The sequence below is a fragment of the Pelodiscus sinensis genome, chromosome 22 (assembly GCF_052426305.1).
Source record: "Pelodiscus sinensis isolate ZL-2025 chromosome 22, ASM5242630v1, whole genome shotgun sequence".
Classification (NCBI taxonomy): Eukaryota; Metazoa; Chordata; order Testudines; family Trionychidae; genus Pelodiscus; species Pelodiscus sinensis.
In genome coordinates, this window is record NC_143073.1 from 8,758,062 (window position 1) to 8,778,614 (window position 20,553).

General features: G+C 52.2%; 1 protein-coding gene across 2 annotated transcripts; it reads left to right on the forward strand.

Moving 5' to 3' along the window:
• The first annotated feature begins 578 nt into the window (after positions 1–578).
• Positions 579–19,801, forward strand: TTC24 (tetratricopeptide repeat domain 24). Of its 2 annotated transcripts, XM_014568948.4 has the most exons (13): positions 579–1,124; positions 3,565–4,360; positions 6,425–6,640; positions 8,630–8,758; positions 10,151–10,272; positions 11,041–11,160; positions 12,070–12,176; positions 12,299–12,462; positions 14,494–14,617; positions 16,375–16,457; positions 18,588–18,645; positions 19,177–19,281; positions 19,470–19,801. In XM_014568948.4, the coding sequence occupies exons 2-12, from the start codon at positions 3,601–3,603 to the stop codon at positions 19,277–19,279; spliced, it is 1,986 nt and encodes a 661-aa protein (XP_014424434.3). In that variant the 5' UTR covers positions 579–1,124; positions 3,565–3,600; the 3' UTR covers positions 19,280–19,281; positions 19,470–19,801. The 2 variants fall into 2 exon arrangements, with proteins under 2 accessions (XP_014424434.3, XP_006113958.3); XM_006113896.5 differs by having other exon boundaries at positions 582–1,124; positions 19,177–19,801.
• The last annotated feature ends 752 nt before the right edge of the window (positions 19,802–20,553 follow it).

Sequence of the window (20,553 nt, forward strand, 5' to 3'; positions counted from 1 at the left end):
TAAACCTATCCCACTGAAACCTCATATCTCCTTGTTCTTAGGAGCACCCCATCAAAGGGTGTTTCCTAGCTCCCACTGGGCAGGACAGGACTTGTCCATTTTCTGCATAGCTGCTGGGGGCGCGGGGAACAGACAGACGCGCCTCCGGGTGCCTCCCCCTGCTGCAGGATGCTGTCAGGAACTGGGCAACAGCCTCAGAGTCCTGCAGCTGAGCGGGTAGTTGTGCAGCACTTTCAGCAGCTCTGTAGGGACAGAGCAAGAGGAGAGGGGACAAACTGAGCAAGTTTTGTCACTCCCCAGCCAGGCAGGACTAGTAGTGAGGAGCCCCTCGCTGGGGTGCTCCCCGTTGCAGGAAACTCTGTGGTGGCTACCTTCCAGAAGTGAAGGTGGCAATCCCATGAAATCCCCACAAGAGGTTTGTGGAACTGCCTCCTCCCCCCACTCTCCTTTTGGGTCAGGACCCCATGATTACACCACCAGGCCATTTCAGGTTGCAATGGCTGAAAACATGAAATGTACCAATTTTCTAATCCTATGGCCGTGACATTGGCCATAACAGAGGGTGAATTTAACAGGGCCCCTCCCAGAAAGGCTGAGTCCTAAACGAACAGCCTGGCTCAAACACCCCACTCCAACCCAGAGCTGCGAGAGGCAGATTTAACCATCCGTCAGGCTGGCTGAATGAGGGAGGGCCCAGCATTGTTGAAGCCTGTTGCCATGGTGCGCGGCCCAACCTGTCTCAAGCAACCGGAAGGCCAGTAAGAAGAAACCGGACCCTTACGGGCCATCATGGGAAAACATCCAGCAGAGGAAGAACCCCAGAGCTCACTAAAACCTGCCTGGGTTTCGCTCGTTGCTGTAGCACTATCTTAACAATCAGGGGCACAAGCCGCCTGTTGCAGACTGGAGTGACATTCACAGGGCGCTGGAATGATAAGGACAGGCCTCTCCAATTTCCTGTCCTGCTGCAAGTTTGGGCCTGGGAGCAGCCTGGTCTAAGGACGATTCCTAGGAGCCACTCCTGCTTGCTTCTTTGAGACCGTTGGCATTTGGGCATAAGAACCATGATCTGCTTCCGCCATCTAAGACCGCGATGCGCTCCGCGAACAGTGATGAAGCATTAGGTAAGTAAAGCAATTTATTACTCCCGGTTTGCAGCTGGGACAACTGAGGCCTAGAGGAGATTGTTTTATAGCATGTAGGCAACTCAGTCCAATGGGAGTGAGGCCCCTAAGTGTGTGATTGAAAGCCTACCTCAGAGACATTAAGTGACTCACCCAATGGCATCTAGGAAGCCACTGGCAGAGACAGGAATCTAACCAGCTGACTATATTTCCTCACTATTGTGCAGTGCCCCTCCCTCCATACCGATTCAAGTTATGAATCTGCAGTTATGAGGAGGGAGCAGAAAGATCAAGAAACTCAGAACGCTAATCGCTATAATTAGGGCTCTGGCTCTCATTTAAACTAAGGCCCCTTGACATCGCTTCACTTTGGCAATGTAAAGGATTGCATGCACAGAAAGCCTCTTCTAGCTGCCAGAGCAGAGCAACGGGGCTGTAATGCAAACTTAGGGGTATTTAATCTCAGAGGAGTAATCAGTAACTTTAAAAACAAGGAGCTGTCCTGTGCCCCCTTAGAAACTAAGCAATAAATTAGGTCATGAATTTTGTGGGTAAAACCCTCTTTATCGGATGAGATAGAGTGGAAATTACAGAATCCAAAGTACAGGTTGAACCTCTCTAGTCCAACACTCTCTGGTTGGCTACATCTGTGGTTAGACATGGTTTTAGTTAGTCAGATGTCCACTTATCATGGGTGTGGCCAAGTTTCCTGCTGTCCCATAAAGTTTGTTTATGGCCACCAGTCCTGGCTCTCAGTGTTCTGTGCTGTGATTTAGCTCTAATGGACCCCAAAATGTCTTCTAAGAGCCCAGTATGCCGTGGAAGTGTTGGTCATGCTGCTAGACAATATTGACCTCCTGTGGTTTGGCAAATTCTCAGGTTTGGCACCAGTCAGATCCCTAGAGTGCCAAACTACGTATACAGGTTGAACCTTTGTAAACCGGGGCTATCTGGTCCGGCAACACGATGTTCCAAAACCAGAGAATCCCAATGGAGCATTAGTGCCTGTGGGCTGGCAGGACTGTGGACTGCTGGCAGAAAGCTGCGAGCAGGGCCAAGAGCCTAGAGCAGTGGTCACCAAACAGTCGATCGAGATCTATTGGTAGATTTTGGAACCTTTGACAGGTGATCCTGAGAAGTTTGGCCTGGGGGCTGTCAAGTACTGGCACTTCATCTGCCCCTCTCAGCACTACCGTGCTGCTCCTACCCTCTGCCTTGGAGGTGCCCTTCATCCCTGGGAGCCTTCTGTTTGCTGTGCAGGGCACAGGAAGGAAAAGGAGGGGGTGCTGATGTCAGGATGCCCCTCCCTCCACCATGTACCCCATCTTCACAGAGCAGAGGGGGGCAAGGATGGAGAGTTTGCTGGCTGCTTTGGAAGTTGTGCAGGGCCAGGGTAGGGGTGAGCCTGCCTCAGCCCCCTGCACCACCACCCAGAAGCCACCTGTGGTAAGCGGTGCCCAGCTGGAACTCGCATTCTGAACCTCTGCCCCAGTCCTGAACCCTCCCTGTACCCCAAATCCCTGCCCCCAGACTGAAAAAAGTGAGTGAGACGGGGGAGGGAAGATGCAGTGAGCAAGGGTGGGGCCTCAGAGTAGGGATGGGAAGGAGGCGGGGCAAGGGGGTTTGGGTTTGAGAGAGATCCTGGATTGCACTTAAATTCAAAAAGTGATCTTATGATTAAAAAGGTTGGAGACCACTGGCCTAGAGAAGCCGGGTGTGCCCCAGCAGGGTGCCTGGCAGGGTTGGGAACTGCTTGTGGGAGCGATTGCCTGCAAGGAAATGCTGGTGATGGTGGGAAGATGCTCATGTTGGCTCAGTCCTCTATGGGCTCAGCTGTGCGGGGCTGACGCTTTCAAGTATCCCCTCTGCTCTCCTTTTGCTGCCTCTATCTAATAGCGGTGGGGTGAGAGGGGTCGACTAGTCAACTAGTCGACTGACTATCCGATAAACATTTGCTTATTGGATAGTTGACTAGTCTTTAACATCTCTACCCATTACAGGATGTTTAACATCCCTAGTTAAATCTGTTCCCTGTCTATGTAGATTTATAGATTTCAAGCCCAGAAGGAATGTGACCGGCTTCTGCCTTCCTGCACTACACAGGGCAGAGAACTTCCCCAACATGATTGCTAGAGCTGATCTTTTAGAAAAACACCCCATCTTGATTTTAAAATGGTCAGCAATGGGGAATCCGCTGTGACCTTTGGTAACTTGTCCCAGTGGCTAATCACTGTCAAAAATATACACCTGCTTTCTAAGGTGATTGTCTCATTTCAACATCCGGCCTTATGGATTTCATGAGACCTTTCCCTGCTCCCACGCTGCTCGTGGGAGCGATTGCGTGCAAGGAAATGCTGGTGATGGTGAGAAGATGCTCATGGTGGCTCAGTCCTCTATGGACCCTTTTGTGTGACGCCCACCCGCCTCTTGTCTTTTGTAGGCCCTCAATGTCCCGTCAGCACCAGAAGAACTGTCAATGGCTTTGGTAGAATCCACTGGGTCAGAAGCTCATCCTGTGGCGCCGGATCCTGCTGTGCCTCTGGTCTCCAAGAAGAAGAAGAAGAAATGGAAGGAGAAAGCCAAAGCCCCAGGAGAAGCCAGGGACGCAGGAGATGAGCCTCTGAAGAGCCAAGCTGAGATCAAAGGCCTCACCAATGCAGGCCACCAGGCCCTGTTGCTCGGGGAGGCTCAGGAGGCCTTGGCCTGCTTCAAGAAGGCCTTTCTCCTGTCACTGGAAACCCCCAGCACGCAGGTCCAGAAGGCCTGTGCTTTCAACCTGGGGGCGGTCTACGTGGAGACCGGGAAGCCGGAAAAGGGCCTGGAATTCCTACTCAAGTCCCAGCCCAAGGAGGGGGAGGCTGGAGAGCACTTGGGGGACCTTTATTTTAATGTGGGGGTGGCCCACGAGGGACTAGGGGACTTCCCGAAGGCTCTAGAGCATTTCCGCAAGGCATTGGGTCACTACTGTCCGGCCCAGGCTGGCAACCAGGCCGGGGCCTACATGAAGATGGGCTACTGCTACTTGGGGATGCAGGACCCTTCGCGAGCGGCTCAGTGTTTCCAGGACGCTGGGCGGGCCTACATCGAGGCTGAGAGGCTAGACGGTGCCGCGGTGGCCCTGGCTGAGGCCAGTAACTACATGTTGCAGAGCCAGTGGTACGGGGCAGGGGAGATCATCGAAGTGCTGAATGAATGCCAGCTGCTATGTGAGAACATCCCAAACAAAGCCTTGTTGGGTAAGAGGCCAGGCCGGGTGGGGGTGTGAGGCTACTGACCTATGCAAGCTGTCAATATAGGCCTGCCGTGCATGTGTGACCTACACACCTCCTGGGTGAGGTGGACAGTCCCATCTAGTGGCCATGAGACAAAGAGACTAATGAGTCCACTCTATAGGCTTAGCCACGAGCCAGCTGCCTTTTAACTCATGAAGTGCAGGTGCATGCATTAGGCTCCAGAGGTCATGGGTTTGATTCTGCCTGCTGGCATTACACATGGTGCTTCCCCTTTGCTTTTAAATTCCTAACAACCTGTCTGGAGGCGGCAGCCATTTTATGTCCCTTGCACACACACAATGCTCTCCCTCAGAGAACACAGGCTACAGATCAAACCTAGTCCAGACGTGTGCAGCTGGCATGGATGCAGTTTCCTTTGTGCTGCACCTGTAAATTCCTACAAGCCCTTTGCTGCCATTTTGTGTCCTGTCCAGAGGCAGTTTGTTGAGAAGGAGACACACACACTGTGCCTTGCACACACAAAGCCATCCTTACCATACGTAAGGCACCTGAAAATATAGGGCAACACTGGGTCTTAATGTCCACCCACCTCCCTCTTTCTATCCCTCTCCTGTAACTCTGCTTCCTCCAGAGGGGATGTAGTTAACGTAACAGTGGGAAATCCTGCCAGAGCGATTAGCAGCACAGTGAACCAGTGAGGGCCATTCAAAGTGGTAATGAAGCCATGTCAGAGGCATTTGCCAACCCCAGGGATAGACTGTCAGTCTCTGAATTTACTGTGTTAGTCAACAGTTCCTGAGTTTTAAAATTTGCTTTAAAATATTTCATTGGTGTGTTGCTGACACTTATAAAATCACAGCTCTTAAAAAAAAAAATCATTTTCCCACCCTGAGCTGCTGTTGGGTAGAGGGATACAAGTTTAATAGTACTGCATAGGCCCCATAAATCTTAAGGACGAATCTGTGTGCGCATGCAGGCGCGCGCACACACACTCTCTCTCTCTCGACTTCACTTCTGATTAGATTGCTTTTTTCCTTTGCTTAAAATCAGAGTTGTTTAGGCCAAAAGTACATGCTTGTTCATTTCATATGGAAAGAGTAACCAGGTTGGTAAGGAGCGGACAGCACTTCAGTCCAATCAGCAGTATATGGACCAGAAGAGAATAACTGCTTGGTGGCCTCTAACACACCAGGGTTTGGTGGGTCTGAGTGCCCCATAGGCCACTCACCACATCACACAAGCCCCCAACAAAGTTGACCTTAGTGGTCTCCTTTCAGCAGAGGACCCAGTGGGCCGTGGGTAGAGTAGGTCCATTGGTGGGCACTGGACGGGGATGGACTAGTCCATTGTTCCTTAATCTAACTTCTCAGATGAGGTGTAACAGGGTGGCACACATCTCCCGCGAGTGCCCCCATTTGGCCAAGCACGCGGGCCTGAACTGCCCTCAGTCTTCAGCCTTTTTGGCTACTCAACCCTCCAGCTGAGTCACACAGTCTTGTGTGAAATCACAGCCCCTTCCGGGATACGCTCCTCTAACAGAGGCCCTTCCCTGGTGCCCTCCGCAGAATGTGTCTCAATTCAATGCTGTTCCCTTCCTACATTGCCTCACTCTGAACAAGGGTGGTGCCTCCAGGGCTTCCCCTCCTTTGTCCTTTCCTCAGAGCTTTTACCTTCAAGCCCATGAGTCTCTCCACAGTTCTCCACTAGAGCAGTCCCTAGTTCTGCCTGCCTGCCTGCCTGCCTGCCTGCCCGCCCCCTTAACTGTCTCCCTTCCAGGGCTGGGCTGCAACTAAGCCTAGCTGCTAGTCCTGCAGCTTCTTATATAGTCCTGCCTGGCTCCTGATTGGCTGGTTCCTCCACAGCCACTCTAGCCTGTCGGGAGGACTTCTCATTGGCCTTTTTGGTCTTAGGGAGTAGCCCCATTATGTAAGGTCATTGGATTTATACTGCTCTGTGAGTTCTGCATTTGAAGTTGTAGCTTGTGCCTCTTTCTTATATCTTCCAAATGTACATCTGGAACCCGAGACCACAACCCAGTTCTCTCTCTCTCTCTCTCTCTCCCCGCAGGCAAGCTCTACAACGATATCGGCCTCAGCTATGCCCAGCTCAAGATCTTTTCCCTGGCAGCCGAAAGCTTCGAAAAAGCCCTCCCGCTCTGCCAAGCTGACCAGACAGACCGGCGCAAGGAAGCTGTGGTGCTGCAAAACCTGGGTGCAGCCCACAACACCTTGGAGAACTTTGGCTTTGCTTTAGAGTTCCACCAAAAAGCGGCTTTGCTGCATGGTAGGTGGCAGTGGGGAGGGGGAATACAAGGTGCTGGAATGAAAGGTGGTGGGACTCTAAAACTTTTCATGGACACAAAAGGGGAAATTTTTGCTCTCTGGGCCTCTCAATCTAGAACTTTTCATGGGCGCTAAAGGGAGGATTTTGGTCACTGGGGCTCTCAATCCGGAACACTCTAACAAGAAGGAAACCAGCAGTGTTCCCTCTAATTTCTTCCAGCTGTGTGCAGAATAAATTTTGTTGTGTGCACCTAGGCATGTGCGGATGTGCACCACCAATAGAAATACATGCTGCCAGCTGTGGGCACTGCGGGCAATCTGCTAAAGAGCTGGGTAGCATTTGAATCTCTCCTGGGTGGCTGCCCAAGCGCACAGCAGAGCATCCACAGCTGCCCACAAGTGCAGCATGTGTTTCTACTGGTGGTGCACATCTGCACATGCCTCGGGGCACCTAACAAAATTTATTTTACCTGTCCTGCAGTCTCTCACAGTGAAAACATGTGGTGGTAGCAAAGGCAGTCAAGTGTCTAGGCTTGCCAGAAGCTTTCACCAAAAATCCCAAACATGGCAGGAAAAAAACCTGGTGGAGCAAAAAACAAACAAACCAGGAGAACAAAAAAAGGTACTGACAATTACTATACAATTTAAAATACAGTATCTAAGGTTTAAAATCTAAAGCAATTAATACAATGCAAAGCAAGTAATAGAAAATTATTTATAATACAATAATTAAGGCTAGTTCACTTACACTTCACTTGTATGCTACCTACAGGAGCTCATGGTTCCTTTGTTTCCCATGCGTTGGAATGCCAGGTACTGGGCTCACCAGTGTGAGGGGGTCCATTCCTTCTTCTTACAGTGACAGCAGGACCTGTGGGTCAACCCTGCTTATTCCCTCCCACTGATTGTTCTTATTAAACCCAATTTATAGCAAAGGGAGACTTGGTCGTTCTAGTCATATCTACCAATCAACTACATTTTACGTAAGGTACCTATTATGCCAATATCTAGGATACATTTTGCTGTGCCAAAATATTGCAAAAGTGCTTAATTAATAGGGTTTTTTTGGCTGTGTCTGGAATTTTTCTCTTATCAAAAATGGGATGTACTAGTACCAGGTTGTTTCTGGTCTTCTTGGCCTAGACTCGCTGTACTGTACAAGTTATGGGTAATTGGGCAAGCACTCCTGACTTTCCCCCACCCTTCCTGGCCTGGTCTGCGTTCGGATATACATGCATGCCCAAGTTTGAATCAGGCCTAGGGTGGCTTGTTAGAGAGCCGTACTTTGGATAAGGCCGGGATGAGGCCTAACACTGCAGACGTTGTTTTGGTCAAGGGAGGGCCGTTCAGGCTCCCATACACAACCCTACGAAGTGTCCACATGCTTTAGTAGCATCGCCGGCAGGCATGCAATTGGGAAAACTTTCTAGTGTAGACACGGGCTAATGCACAACCCCATTGATTGGGGAAATCTGCGTGCAGTGACAGATGCCCTTGGACTACATTGCTTACAGACGAAGTCTGCAGCAGATGTGTCCACACTGCAGTCAGGAGGTGTGGTTGCAACTTGTGAACGCATACCCAAGTTAGTTTTAATGTAGCTAACTCCATGTGGCTGCAGGGACAGCTGTGCAGGTCGAGTCCCTGAACACAACTGTGACCTGGGAGCCGTTTTGATGCTGCAGCTGTTGTTAGTTGCACCCAGCATGAGCCGCATTCACACACACATGCCCCTGACTGCAGTGTGGACGCACCCAGAGTACCAGGCAATGTTCCCTCTAATCTTTTCCATCAGTCTGTGGAATAATGTTATGTGCACAGAAACCATGTGCACCACCCATAGAAACAAAAAACCTAGCTGTGGGAGCTCTGCTAAGCAGCTGGGTGGCATTTGAACGTCTCCTGAGCGCCTGCACAAGCGCCCAGCTTGCAGGGAACACTGGTGCCAAGGAAACTGGCTCTGAAAGGGGATATGTTTGTCTGTTTCCAGGTATGCTGGGAAACAGGAAGGCTCAAGGTCAGTGTTTTGGCAACTTGGCCTATGCATTCAGCCAGCTGGGGGACCATGAGGCTGCGGGGGAGAACTACCTGCATGCTATGCAGGCCTTCAAGGATTCAGGTAAGGGAAGACACAGCTGAGGATGGGGCGTTGTGATCCCTAGCCTGTTGGCAGGTTTTTCTCCCTAGGAGTGTGTTGGGAGCCTGGGAACAGCTCGAGTTGCTCAGTTCTGCTGTCTTAGCAGCCCTCCCAAGCTAAGCAGATTCCAGCTGGATCAGCCCTTGGGTAGGAGACCAGCAAGGAAGCTAAAAGTTTTCAGAGAGAGAGCTGTGTTAGTCTGTTACAGCAAAAACAACAAGGAGGCTGGTGGCACTTCAGAGACTAACACATGTATTAGGGTATCAGAGCATAACATTTTGTGAACCACAACTCGCTTCCTCAGATGCTGAAGAGAGAAAGAAGGAAAGACAGAAAAAAAAGAAAGGGTACAGAGATGGGACTATGACATCAGTACTAATTAAAGCCGAATGGATATGACTCGTTGAGAGTACCTGAATGGGAAATTACCTCCCGTAATGGGAGAACCACTCCAAGAGTTTTAGACCTTGGTTCAAGGTGTCAAATTTGCATATGAATTCCAGCTTAGTAGTTTCTCTCTGCAAGCTGGTTTTGAAGTTTTTCTGCCTGAAAATGGCAACTGGCAAGTCCAAATTAGGGATGTAACAGTGTAGTCGATTAATGGATTAACAGATAAGCAAAAGCTTATAGGTTAATGTTATAGACTATATGCATTTCCTCCCCCTTCCTTTGCCAGTACATTTTTAGCAGGCTGGCCAGCAGCCCGACTGAGTCCTGGCTTGCACCAGATCTGGGACCTATTCCTGCTGTGGCTCTGCATTTAAAGTGTATTAGGAGCCAGGCGGGCAGGCAGCCCGGCTCAGTTCTGGCTCGCATGGGGTCTGGGAGTCCAACCTCGCCCCTCCCCCCAAACAGGAGCTGCTGCCCCCCCCCCCCACAATGCAGCAGTGTGGGGTGACAGGCAGCCGGTCCGTGAGGGGAGCTGGTTTTTAAACTGGCTCCCCTCGTGGACCAGCTCCCACCTGACACCCCATGCTGCTGCCTCTGTATCAGAGGCAGCAGTACGGAGTAGCTGGGGGCTCCTCAGGAGTGGGGCTGGAGCGCAGTGGCTGCCGGCCTCATCCCCGGGGCCTATAGAATAGTCGACCAACCAATAAAAATTCATGAGGTTAATCGACTATTCAATTAACTGATATTTAACTTCCCTAGTCCAAATTGATGTGCCCAGGAGGTGCAAAGGCTCCTTGGCTGATGTGGTATTGATGGCTGGATAGATGATGCTGTTCCCTTGGAGTCTGCACTGTAGGAATGGGCTGGCAGGGTGCTAGGGAGCGCCAGGATGACGTGTGACAGATCAAGTGGAAAGGCAAGGACCGGTCTCCTGATCCTGCCGCTCTGTCTTCTGTCTGAACCAGTCTCCCCCTCTATGTCCAGATGACCTCCCCGGGCAGTGGCAGGCTTGTGAAGGACTTGGAGCTGCCTGCTTCCACTTAGGAGACCCCGAGAAGGCGATCCTGCATTACAAGGAGGCATTAACGTTGCTCTCTAAATGCCGGGTAAGGCACCTGAGCACGAACAAACCGATCCACACCCCACCGAGGGCTTGATTCACATGGACTGGAAAGCCCTTTTGGACCACTCTGGCAACGTGCCCGCTGGAAGGCCTCTCCTGTTCCCCCGTGGGGTGAAGGGGCTTCAGTGGAAATAGGGATTAGGCCCTTGGGGTCTGTGCTGCAGAGCTGAGAGGGAGCATGGTCTAGTGGTTAGAACCCAGAACTGGCACACCAACCTTCTGGGTTCCTCTTCCAGCACAGCCCTGGATTTGGAGCCTGTTCCTCAAGCCAGTGGCCACCATTTGTCCTGGCTTTGCAATTTGGAGTGCGTGCGCCCTGGGATCGAGGGGTTTTGGCCTCCTCAAGTGGCGGGTAGGATGAGCCTGCTACAGCTTTGCAAATGGAGCAGGGTCTTTCAGCGCAAGCAGCAGCAACCGGTTTTGAGCTCCCGGGATCCAATCACCACTGCCAATGACCCGCGCTGGGTGAAATGGAAATGATTCTTCTGAGCAGGTTTATCCGTGGGGGAGGCTTTCATTAGCCTTGCTAAGTTCTTGGCGCTCCTGAGGGGAGGGCGAAAAGGGATCTTAGCAATCCAGCCGCCTGACTTCGGAGCAGTGCTAGCAAAGCCACGGGGCAGGCAAGCAGTTAGAAAGCAGAACTGCACCACGATGTGGTCAGACGGCGACCCCGGCCCACGTGTGGGATCCTGGCACCAGCCCCCTCTTCCCCCATTCGGTCTAAGGGAGCCCGTCTCTTATCTCCCTGCAGGGTGTTCCCGAAACGGCCCAGGAGCGGATTGTGAACAAGCTCACAGACGCCATCCAGTACCAGCTCTCCCTGAACAGCCGCTTCTCCCACGGGGGCGGGATAACAGCAGCTGCCCCTCTGGTGAGTAACGAGCCACTTCCCGTCGGCCTCTTGGTGCCGAAATTAACGCTGCTCTGCGTGGTGCCTGCGGGCGCGGGGTGTTTTGAGTAGCAGTCCCTGGTGGCCTATGTTGCCAACCCTGGCATGTGCTCAGGGCCTGGCTCTCAAATGCACAAAGGCCCCCGTGCGCAGCATGAAGTCGGCCAAAACAGCCTCCCGAAAACCTCCAGGCAGCGCAGAGCTAAGGCCTAAGGGCACAACATGATGCCACTGATGGGAGTAGATCGGGGCATGGCCGAAGGGCAGTACACTCCAGCTAGTCTCTCGGCTTCCCAGCTAGTCTCTCTGCTTCCAATCTATTGATCTGTCTGCCTGTCCCTCCCCACACACCCATCTGTCTGTCCCCAGACACGCCCTACAGCAGGGCTACTCAACTTTGGAAGCCCTGGGGGCCACAGTGATACTCACCGCACATGCCGAGGGCCGCAACTTAAGTGTGGTTGCATATACATGCAAATATATGCAAATAGCTTCTTTCACACTGACAGGCATGAATACTAAGATTAAGGCAAGACTACACAACATGCAGGCCCCACTTAAGTCAGTTCTAATGTTATTAATAAAATGTAATATTGACCTGATTTCCACCCATAGGACGGCACTTCTAATGAGCAAAAACAGTCCAGGAATTTAACTACTAAAACTCGTATCAACAGAAGACCATTATATTGTCTACTTTTTTGTTTTGGCTCCCACCCGCGGGCCATGTGTTGAGTCCCACATAGACCCAAACTTCACTGCAGGCCGGGCCATGGGCCACATGCAGCCTCTGGGCCGTGTGTTAAGTAGCCCTGCCCTAGAGCAAGCTAGCCATCCCATTGAGGCTGTTCCCACAGCTTCTAAGTGCTGACTGTCTCTCTCGCTATACAGAAGCCCTTCCCTGGGAAGTTACAGACCTCCAGTCAGGTCCGTTTTTCCACAGCGTTGGCCCAGGGGCAGGGGAACCGACGCCAGGCCTTGCACCAGGGGAGCCATGCGTAAGTAGGAAAGCACGGACAACCTGCCACCCATCCCTGGGGAGGGAAGAGACCCTCCTGTCTCGTAGCTGCGGCCAGGGCCGTCACCAGCAAGCCAACCTCTGTCTCTGTGGCTGTGACAGGCCTTTCGTGAAGCCCGGCCCCCCTGCGCACACCACAGAGGAGCAATGTGAGTCCGTGCCGAGGGCTCCAGTGCCTCCGAGACCTTCTCCACAGCGAAGGGCAGGGGGCGGTTTGCAGAACCCTGGGAGGCAGCCTCTGCCGGGACCAAGTTGCAGGGCTTCAGGTAAGAGGTTGGATGGGCTGGAATCACCCTGCTCCACTGTCCCGGCGCTCTGCTTCTGCACTGCCACAGGACGTAGCGCGCCCCAGTCCTAGCACACTCTGGCTTCCCGTCACCCCGGGAAGTGTGGGGAGAGGGGGGTTGACCCCTCTTGCCACCTCTCGCCAGGCCCCATAATCTCCTGGGCCATGTTGCTCAGGGGAAGAGGTGGTGTGGGCAGAATGGGTGGGGCTTGGGGAAGGGGTGGCGTGGGGCTGGGGCGGGGCAGAAGCAGGGAGGGGGCATGGCCTGCATCAGAGAAATTGCCCCAGGCCCCGCAGCCTTGCCCGGGGCAACCCAACCTCAGGCCCCATGTCTGCTTTACCCCTGTCCTGCCCCAGCTCCATCCCTTCCCCAAACCCTGCCCCTGCTCTGCCCCTGTCACACCCCTTCCTGCTCTGCCCCCTTCCCTCGCCCCTGTGCTGGGGAACTACCAGGGGCCAGGAAGCAGGAGTTCCCCCCTCCCCTGCCCTCACCACAGTGACGGGAGCGTCCCAACAGCCTGCTCCATTTTTGCCCTGTTCCAGCCCAGCCTAGCACCTGGGGACCAGGGCGCTCTGCTTCCTGCTGCCACCCAGAAGCCGAGCGCAGTGGCCCAGAAGAGGGTGGTGCAGTGGGGTGGGCTGGAGCAGGCTGTTGGGCTTCTCCAGCTCCCACTGCCCTGGTGAATGGAGGGGCGGCAACCCCCAGTGCCGTCCTATGCCAGGCCCCTCTCTAGGACAACTGAGGCAGGCGCCAGGGAGCCCCCGGCAGCGCAGGGCCTGGGGTGGCCGCCCTGAACCGTCCTACGGGTGGGTCGGCTCTGACTAAGCCCCTCTTCTTGTCCCATAACTGCACAAGTTTTAATGGGCCGCTCTCCCTTGCATGGGCCCTTACAACATGCGCTAACTGCTGACCTGTCGCTTCCACCTGGCGTTTTCATGGAATCCTGGCGTTGGAAGAGACCTCAGGAGGCATCGAGTCCAACCCCCTGCCCAAAGCAGGACCAGCCCAACTCAACCATCCCAGCCAGGGCTCTGCCAAGCCGGGCCTTAAAAACCGCTAGGGATGGAGAGTCCACCCCCTCCCTAGGGAACCCATCCCAGGGCTTCCCCCCTCCTAGGTGGGATAGTTATTCCTAATATCCAACCTAGACCTGCCCCACTGCAACGTTGCTCCATTGCTCCTTGTTCTGCCATCTGCCACCACTGCAAACAGCCTCTCTCCGTCCTCTTTGGAACCCCACTTCAGGGAGTTAAAGGCTGCTGTCAAATCCCCCCCTCACTCTTCTCCTCTGCAGACTACACAAGCCCAAATCCCTCAGCCCCCTCGTAAGTCACATGCTCCTGCCCCCTCCTCATTTTTGCTGCACTCCAGGGGACTTTCTCCAATGCATCCGCATCCTTTCTGTAATGGGGGCCCCAGAATTGGATGCAGTACTCCAGATGTGGCCTCACTCGTGTTGAATCAAGGGGAATAAGCACTTCCCTAGATCTGGCAACGGTCCTACTAATGCCCCCCAATATACCGTGACACTTTCCGGAAGGATCTTTCCCAGCCTTGAAGAAGAGCTCTGTGTGGCTTGAAAGCTTGTCTCTCTCTCTCCAGCTGAAGTTGGGCCAACAGAAAAACACCACCTTCCCCACCCTGTCTCGCTAAAAAAATTACTGTCTTCATGTTACCAATGGCAAGTTACGGCACTGATAAATATATGTGACTTGGGCAAGGACACCCAGAAAGTCTGTGTCGGAGATAGGATTTGGACTCACCTCTCCTTGTATCCCAAATCCAGTGATTTAGATGCAGGATTCCTGGGTTTTGGTCACAGCTCTGCTTACTAGGTGAGCTTGGGCGAGTCACAGCCCTGCTGTGTGCCTCAGTTTCCCCCCTCTGCCCAATGGATACTAACCTCCTTCGTAAGGCACTTTGAGATTGGCTGATGAAAAACGCAATGTAACTGATAGGTACTATATTATTGATTATAGTCACTACCTAACCATTCAATCTTCTTTGAAGAGGGGGTTGCTGCACAGACCACGGTCCTTGGGCAAGGATCCATGCAAGATCACAGAGACCCATGCTGCCTTCCAGAGTTGAACAACTCTATTGTGGAGTATCACAACCAGCCCCAAGCTAACAGGTGGGTAAAAGAGACTCACAAGAAGCTGTGATGCTGATGGGCCACCAGGACATTGTCACAAGAAAACTGTAGGTGACTTGACAGGTGACTTGACTAGACGCAACAAAGTTCATTGTCCATGTGGAATGTTAACCTGAGTTGGACATAATTGTACACACACTTGTCCTGGGTTCACCCGAGCCACCGTGGCATCTTGCAAGTCACGTTTGCCTTAATTTAAGGGCAGTAAGTCGATGTCTAACTCCAGATGGTCCCCTGGCTTTTAATTTCATAACATAAACCCAAGAATCCTTCGGTGACCCAACCAAAACGGTGAAGTCAAAGATAGCACCCGAGGCGTTGGCTCATGACCCTGGACAAGGAGTCTGGACCCCTGGCATGGGTAGTGGGCGAACACCCAGCTGTGGAAAGCAAGTCCCAGCCCTGCCCCTTTTGCCTGAGGCCTTGTCCCTTCAGCAACTCCCTGACCCCCCGTGGAGTCCAAGCCTGGCTCCCACGTCTGTGGCCGACCCCTTCCCAAGCTACTGCCCCCAGCCCCTGAATATCACCCGGCCCCTTAGTCTCCCACAACCCAGGGGGTGGTGCAGCCCCACCCTTCCTGGCCAGCCAGAGCATCGGCAGTTTTGGGAAGGCAATGCCTTTCCTTGCCTACCTTACCCACCAACCATGACCCCTGGGTTCTATTCCCTAGTGTGGGGAGCAGTGCTCTCCTATGTCCAGAGAGAAGACTCAGCAGATGGTTGTGGGTCTATCTTGCGATTGGTTTCTTGGGTTAAAACAGGAGAGAGCCTTCCTTCCTTGTCCAAGTTCCCCCAGAACCTGCCCCTAAAAGAAGCAACTAACCCTTTTTATCCTCTATGCTGGGCTCTGATTGGCTTTTGCCTGCTCCTGGCCTTTCTAGCCAGCGGAGGACCAATTCTTGGTGATCCTGCCATCAGCTGACCCTGGGTGGCCTCTCTAGGCAGTTCATAGAGGTCTGAATTCATGGCTCGTTTTCTACAAAAGGATACCTTCTTGGCGGGACTTCCAGGGGTGGGCAGCAAATGCCTAGATCACCCACCACAATGCTGATGAAAAATCCAATGAAAAATACGAGAAGAGGCTTGTTACTAGCGCTTATCGTGTGTGGGGAGAGGATCAGAGGAGTCACCGATGCAGCCAAAAAATAATAATAAATGAGTAGCGCTACATAGTAAAATGGTGCTTATATGCATCAAAGTGGGTGCTCCTGGATTACAACAGACCCCTCTCAAACTGTTTTTCAGACCACTTCAATACTGATAGTTCCCACACTTACGAAATGCAAAATGAAGGGATAAAACTGGTATACAAATAATAGATCCTAGCTACAGTGACACATTCTATTAGATACAAGAGACATAATATTGACTGCAAGCAGCTGTAAAAAATAATTGCAATTGCTATTCTGACGGGAGTCAAGGATGCGGGGTGATGTCTTAATGTTTCATTACACAGAAAAATTGACAATTAACCCTTGATTTGATATTTCTTAATTTTTTAGGGTTTGGAAAATGAGAAACTACCCCTGAGAGCAGCAACCGTAGAGCAGGGGCTAGGGAATTATTTTGTTTATGAATTAGACATGAAGATCTAGCCCTGAATTCTCTTTGCCACAGTAATGTAAAGGGGTGCTAGTGTGAATGGAAATTCCGGCTTCTACTTTCACCTGTCCTGTTTCTGATTAGCCCATCACTATCCTACCAAAGTGCCAGGGTCTCTTTACTTTGTTCCCCTAGCAATCTGAACAACACTTACCTACGCCCGGATCCCTTCTACTACAACTGTCTACAGGATGGGAGACTCCATCATTCATCAAAAAGTAAGCAGGAAAACAAAATACTGATCCCTTATAAAGAAAGCAAAATTAAGTCCTGACATCCCATTGTCCTGCATCTTGGGTCATCGTTTGTAGTGTGTCCAATACTTGGCAAGTCTTGTGATACTTGGTGGTTTTCCTCAAGCCCCAGCTGCTGGAGTCAGATGATTGCATGAGAATCTCAGCCCTCAGGTTTTTTAAAAAATGGTTCTAGCCAATGTGCCCTCTCTATTTTTCAATCTGGATGCAGAATAAATTTTGTTATATGCACCAAGGCCTGTGTGGAGGTGCACCACCCATAGAAACACATGGTGCTGGCTGTGGGCACTCTGCTAATCAGCTAGGCAGCATTGGATTCTCTCCAGGGTGGCCACCCAGGCACCCAGCTCACAGGGAACACTGGTTCTAGCTTGTATGGTTGCACAGAAAAGCTTTGAAAACCTGACAGGGTGTATCACTGAACGTTAAAAAACCCAGGGTGAAGAAAAACAACCCCAATGTTTATTGTTCATTATTATTATTTTAAGTTTCATAATTCTGAGGTGGGGGGGCTGATGCATTTTGAATACTCTGGGGTGGCAATTGGGCAAGTGGGTGTAGTTTGCTACCAAATGAAAGGCAGCATGGTCCAGTGGATAGAGCACTGAACTGGGTGGTGTCAAGCCACCCCGGCTCTTGTAGTCCAGTATAAGTCCTTAAGCACAGGCCTTATTAGACACGATCCACTCATTTGGAGTACGTTTGTATCAGGGATTGGACATTTATGCAGGTGTCAGGAGTAAACAGAGCTTCCCTAATGAATGACAGCCCATCCTGGAAGGAATATCTCATGTTTCAGGGCTGAAGTTGAGAGCTAACAATTAATGATTAGGATGAGATCTGGGCAGGGGGCAGATAGCCCCCATCTGCTTTCCCTGGGGGATGCACAGAGGTTAATTCATAGAGTTTAAGGTCTGGTCGTATTAACGTGGGCCCTTAAATGCCAGCCAGTTACTGCAGAACTGGGCCCAGTAACTTGGGTTTGGCTGAGGCCTCTCTTCCAGCCAGGCTTGCTCTGAAGATGTAAAGAAATTGAAGGTTTACACCTGTGGGCGGCGCATTATATGAGTCCATAGTGCCCCGGCACCAGGAATATGCTGCAAGCTACCTCAGTGTCCCCTAGACTCCCTCCTGCTCTGTGCACTCCCCTCCCGTGCATCCCCAGAGGGGCTGGAGTGACATGCTGCTGCTTGCTCCTCCCCAACCCCCAACTCCTTCCTAGAGCCTGCACCCGGGACCCCCACATCCTTCCCCAGGCCAGAGCCAGCACCTAGACCTCATCCCACAGCCTGCAACTCTCACCCCCTCCTGCACCCACATTCTCTTCCTTCATCCCAACTCCATCAGAACCTGCACCCCAAGCCCCCACCTACACCCAAGCCCTCCCCAGAGTCCCACTCCTCACCCCTCGTGCCCGCCACCTTCCTCCCAGAGCCTGCATCGCCTCCTGCCCCTGAATCCCCTGTTCTAGTTCCACGCCTGCACCCAAACTACCGCCCTCAGGGTGGAGAATTTGAGTGGGGGAAGGGTGTGGGACTCTGGACATGCTGGGCCCCACCAAAATTTCTGCACCTCTGCTGCCTGTGGTTACACCTTCCCTGGCCATCTGGGGATGGCCACTGCCTCTGACAAGCTATGAATTAGGTGGGTGTTGAGAGGCAGCCGTTTGGCTGTCCCCGTGCTTTTTGGTAAAAAAAAGAAAGGTACCGGTACTCATTTCTTGAGGAAAGTACATGTGAAAAATGCCTCTCCCACCCCTCTTCCTATATCATGTCAACATACGCCTGCGCATACGCAAAAAGCAAATTTTTCATCCTGCTGTTCCCGCAGGAGTCTGTGCCGGGGGAAAGGAGCGTGGCGGGGGAAAGGGGCATGGCGTGAGTGCTCCCGAAAAAGGTGGCGGTACACCATACCATCACAAAGAAAGCATGGGCTGTCCCTATGTTTATCAGGCCAGGTTCCTGCCTGACATAATTCCATTGCCTTCCCTTGAAACCGAGCTGTAAAACAAAAGCAACCGGAAAAATATTGTGTATCACCCGGAAATCAAGGTGTCCGCTCAGGGTGTTGCTGGGTGTTGCTCTTTTGTTTCAGAATTCACAGGCCCTCATGACTATGAAACCCTCCGACTGAGAACGACGACCCTGGAGCGGTAGGTGGGGTGCACTGTTGGGAACAATTCCCAGGCTATCTGGACAGGAGTGTTTGTGGGAGTAGGTCCATTGGGGGAGTGGTTGGGACCATGCACTGAATGCCCCCTGCTGATTTCTCTGCAGAATCCCAGAAAGGAAAAAAGGCCATTGCTTGGGTACTGAGTAGAGCTGGAGGCATGTTACTGCTAATTTTTTTCCCATCCATGTGTGGAATAAATTTTGTGCTGTGCACCAAGGCATGTGCAGATGTGCATCACCAGCAGAAACACATGGGGCCAGCTGTGGACACTTTGCTAATCAGCTGGGTGGCATGTGAATCTCTCCTGGGTGGCCACCCAAGCACTCAGCTTACAGGAAACACAGGCTGGAAGTGTTGCCTAATGGTGGGAGCAGGGAAAGAGGCGTTAGAACTGCTAGCTAATGAAATCAGCTGCCCAGCCAGCTCAGCCCATTGCAGCTCCTCACCCCTGCATAGCTGAGAGTCCTGAAAACAACATGAATTGCTCCCATCATGTTTGCTCTCCTCCTAGAGCTGCTGCTAACCCCGCTGGATGTCTCCCCGGTGAGAGACCGGAGCCCTGGCCGCAGCAAAGGAGACGCAGGTTCGAGTCCATAATGTGCACGCTCATGTGATGGTAAATAACAGAGGCTCAGCTTTGCTCTACTCTTTGTAAACCAGGGATGCTTAGACGTTGTGTCATAGGACACGGGTCACATTGACCCCTCTCTGTCTGCAAAGCCCTCCATAGACTTCCTCCCAGCTTCTTCCCCTCCCTAGCCACAGGGCAGCCTCCTCCTCTCCATCTCTCCCCCACTGGTGCAGGAGCCTTCTCCTCTGCATCCCTCGGGAGCAGCCTCCATCTCTCCGAATCCCCGGTTCCTTTCAACGCCGACACCGAGCCACAAGACCGGACGTCCTTCCAGAAGCTGCTGGGCTCAGCATAGGAATAGCTGAGTGCAACCTTTGTACCGGCCAGACTGGGGGACCACAGTGGTCCCACCGGACATTCCAAACCCACGATGCAAATGTAAGTGATAAAGTTTTTGGGGGCAAGGCCCGTGGTTTTGTTCTGTGTCTGTACAGCAGCTCACACCATTGGGACAGGGTCCTGAGCCCTTCGGCAATGCAACTAATAAAATGCAAAGGTCTCTTTCCTCCTTTCTTTCCTGCCTTTTTTCCCCTCCCGCTCTACTGCTCTTTGACTTTGCCCACTGTGCACGAAACTGGCAATCAGTCATCTCTGTATATTGCTTTGCAATGGTTTGGCTGTTGAATTTTACTGTATACTAGACGATTTACCTGGCGTTACTCAGGTCCTTCATTCACATAAGTTTTGTTTTTCTTCATTTAAATCACTGCTCTGCAGTGGGGCTGGGGAGGAGGGGTTCAGGTTGCAGGCTGCCCTGGGGAGAGAGGGCAACCCCATCCCTCTCTCACCACAGCAGCTAGGGGGCAGGTCAGAAGCACTTCTCCATGCAGGAAGACCCAGGGCAGGGCTGAAGGGGAGAGAGAGAGAGAGAGAGAAGCGTGCGCGCGCGCGCACGCACACGCACACACATGAACTCTCTGAAATATGTAGTAGAGAGCCTGTCCCTTTCTCCACTCCTGCCCCCTGCTGGCCCAATGGGGTTATAGCTGTCTCAGTCCCCATCTCTGGCACCTTGATGCCCCCCTGTGATCATTCTACAGTATAACTGTCCCTCCTATCAGACCCCTCCCTTTCCATGTTGTGAGAAACAATTGAATTCCAGGCACATCCCGGTGTCCTGGCCTTGCTTTAAGTTACACTAAGCAGAAGATGCATATCGAATTTGGTGGTCCTAGGTCAGACCGTTTAGGAGGTGTTCTTGAACAAACAAGACTCACAGACAGACAGGCACATAACTAATAGTAAGAAGATAACGAA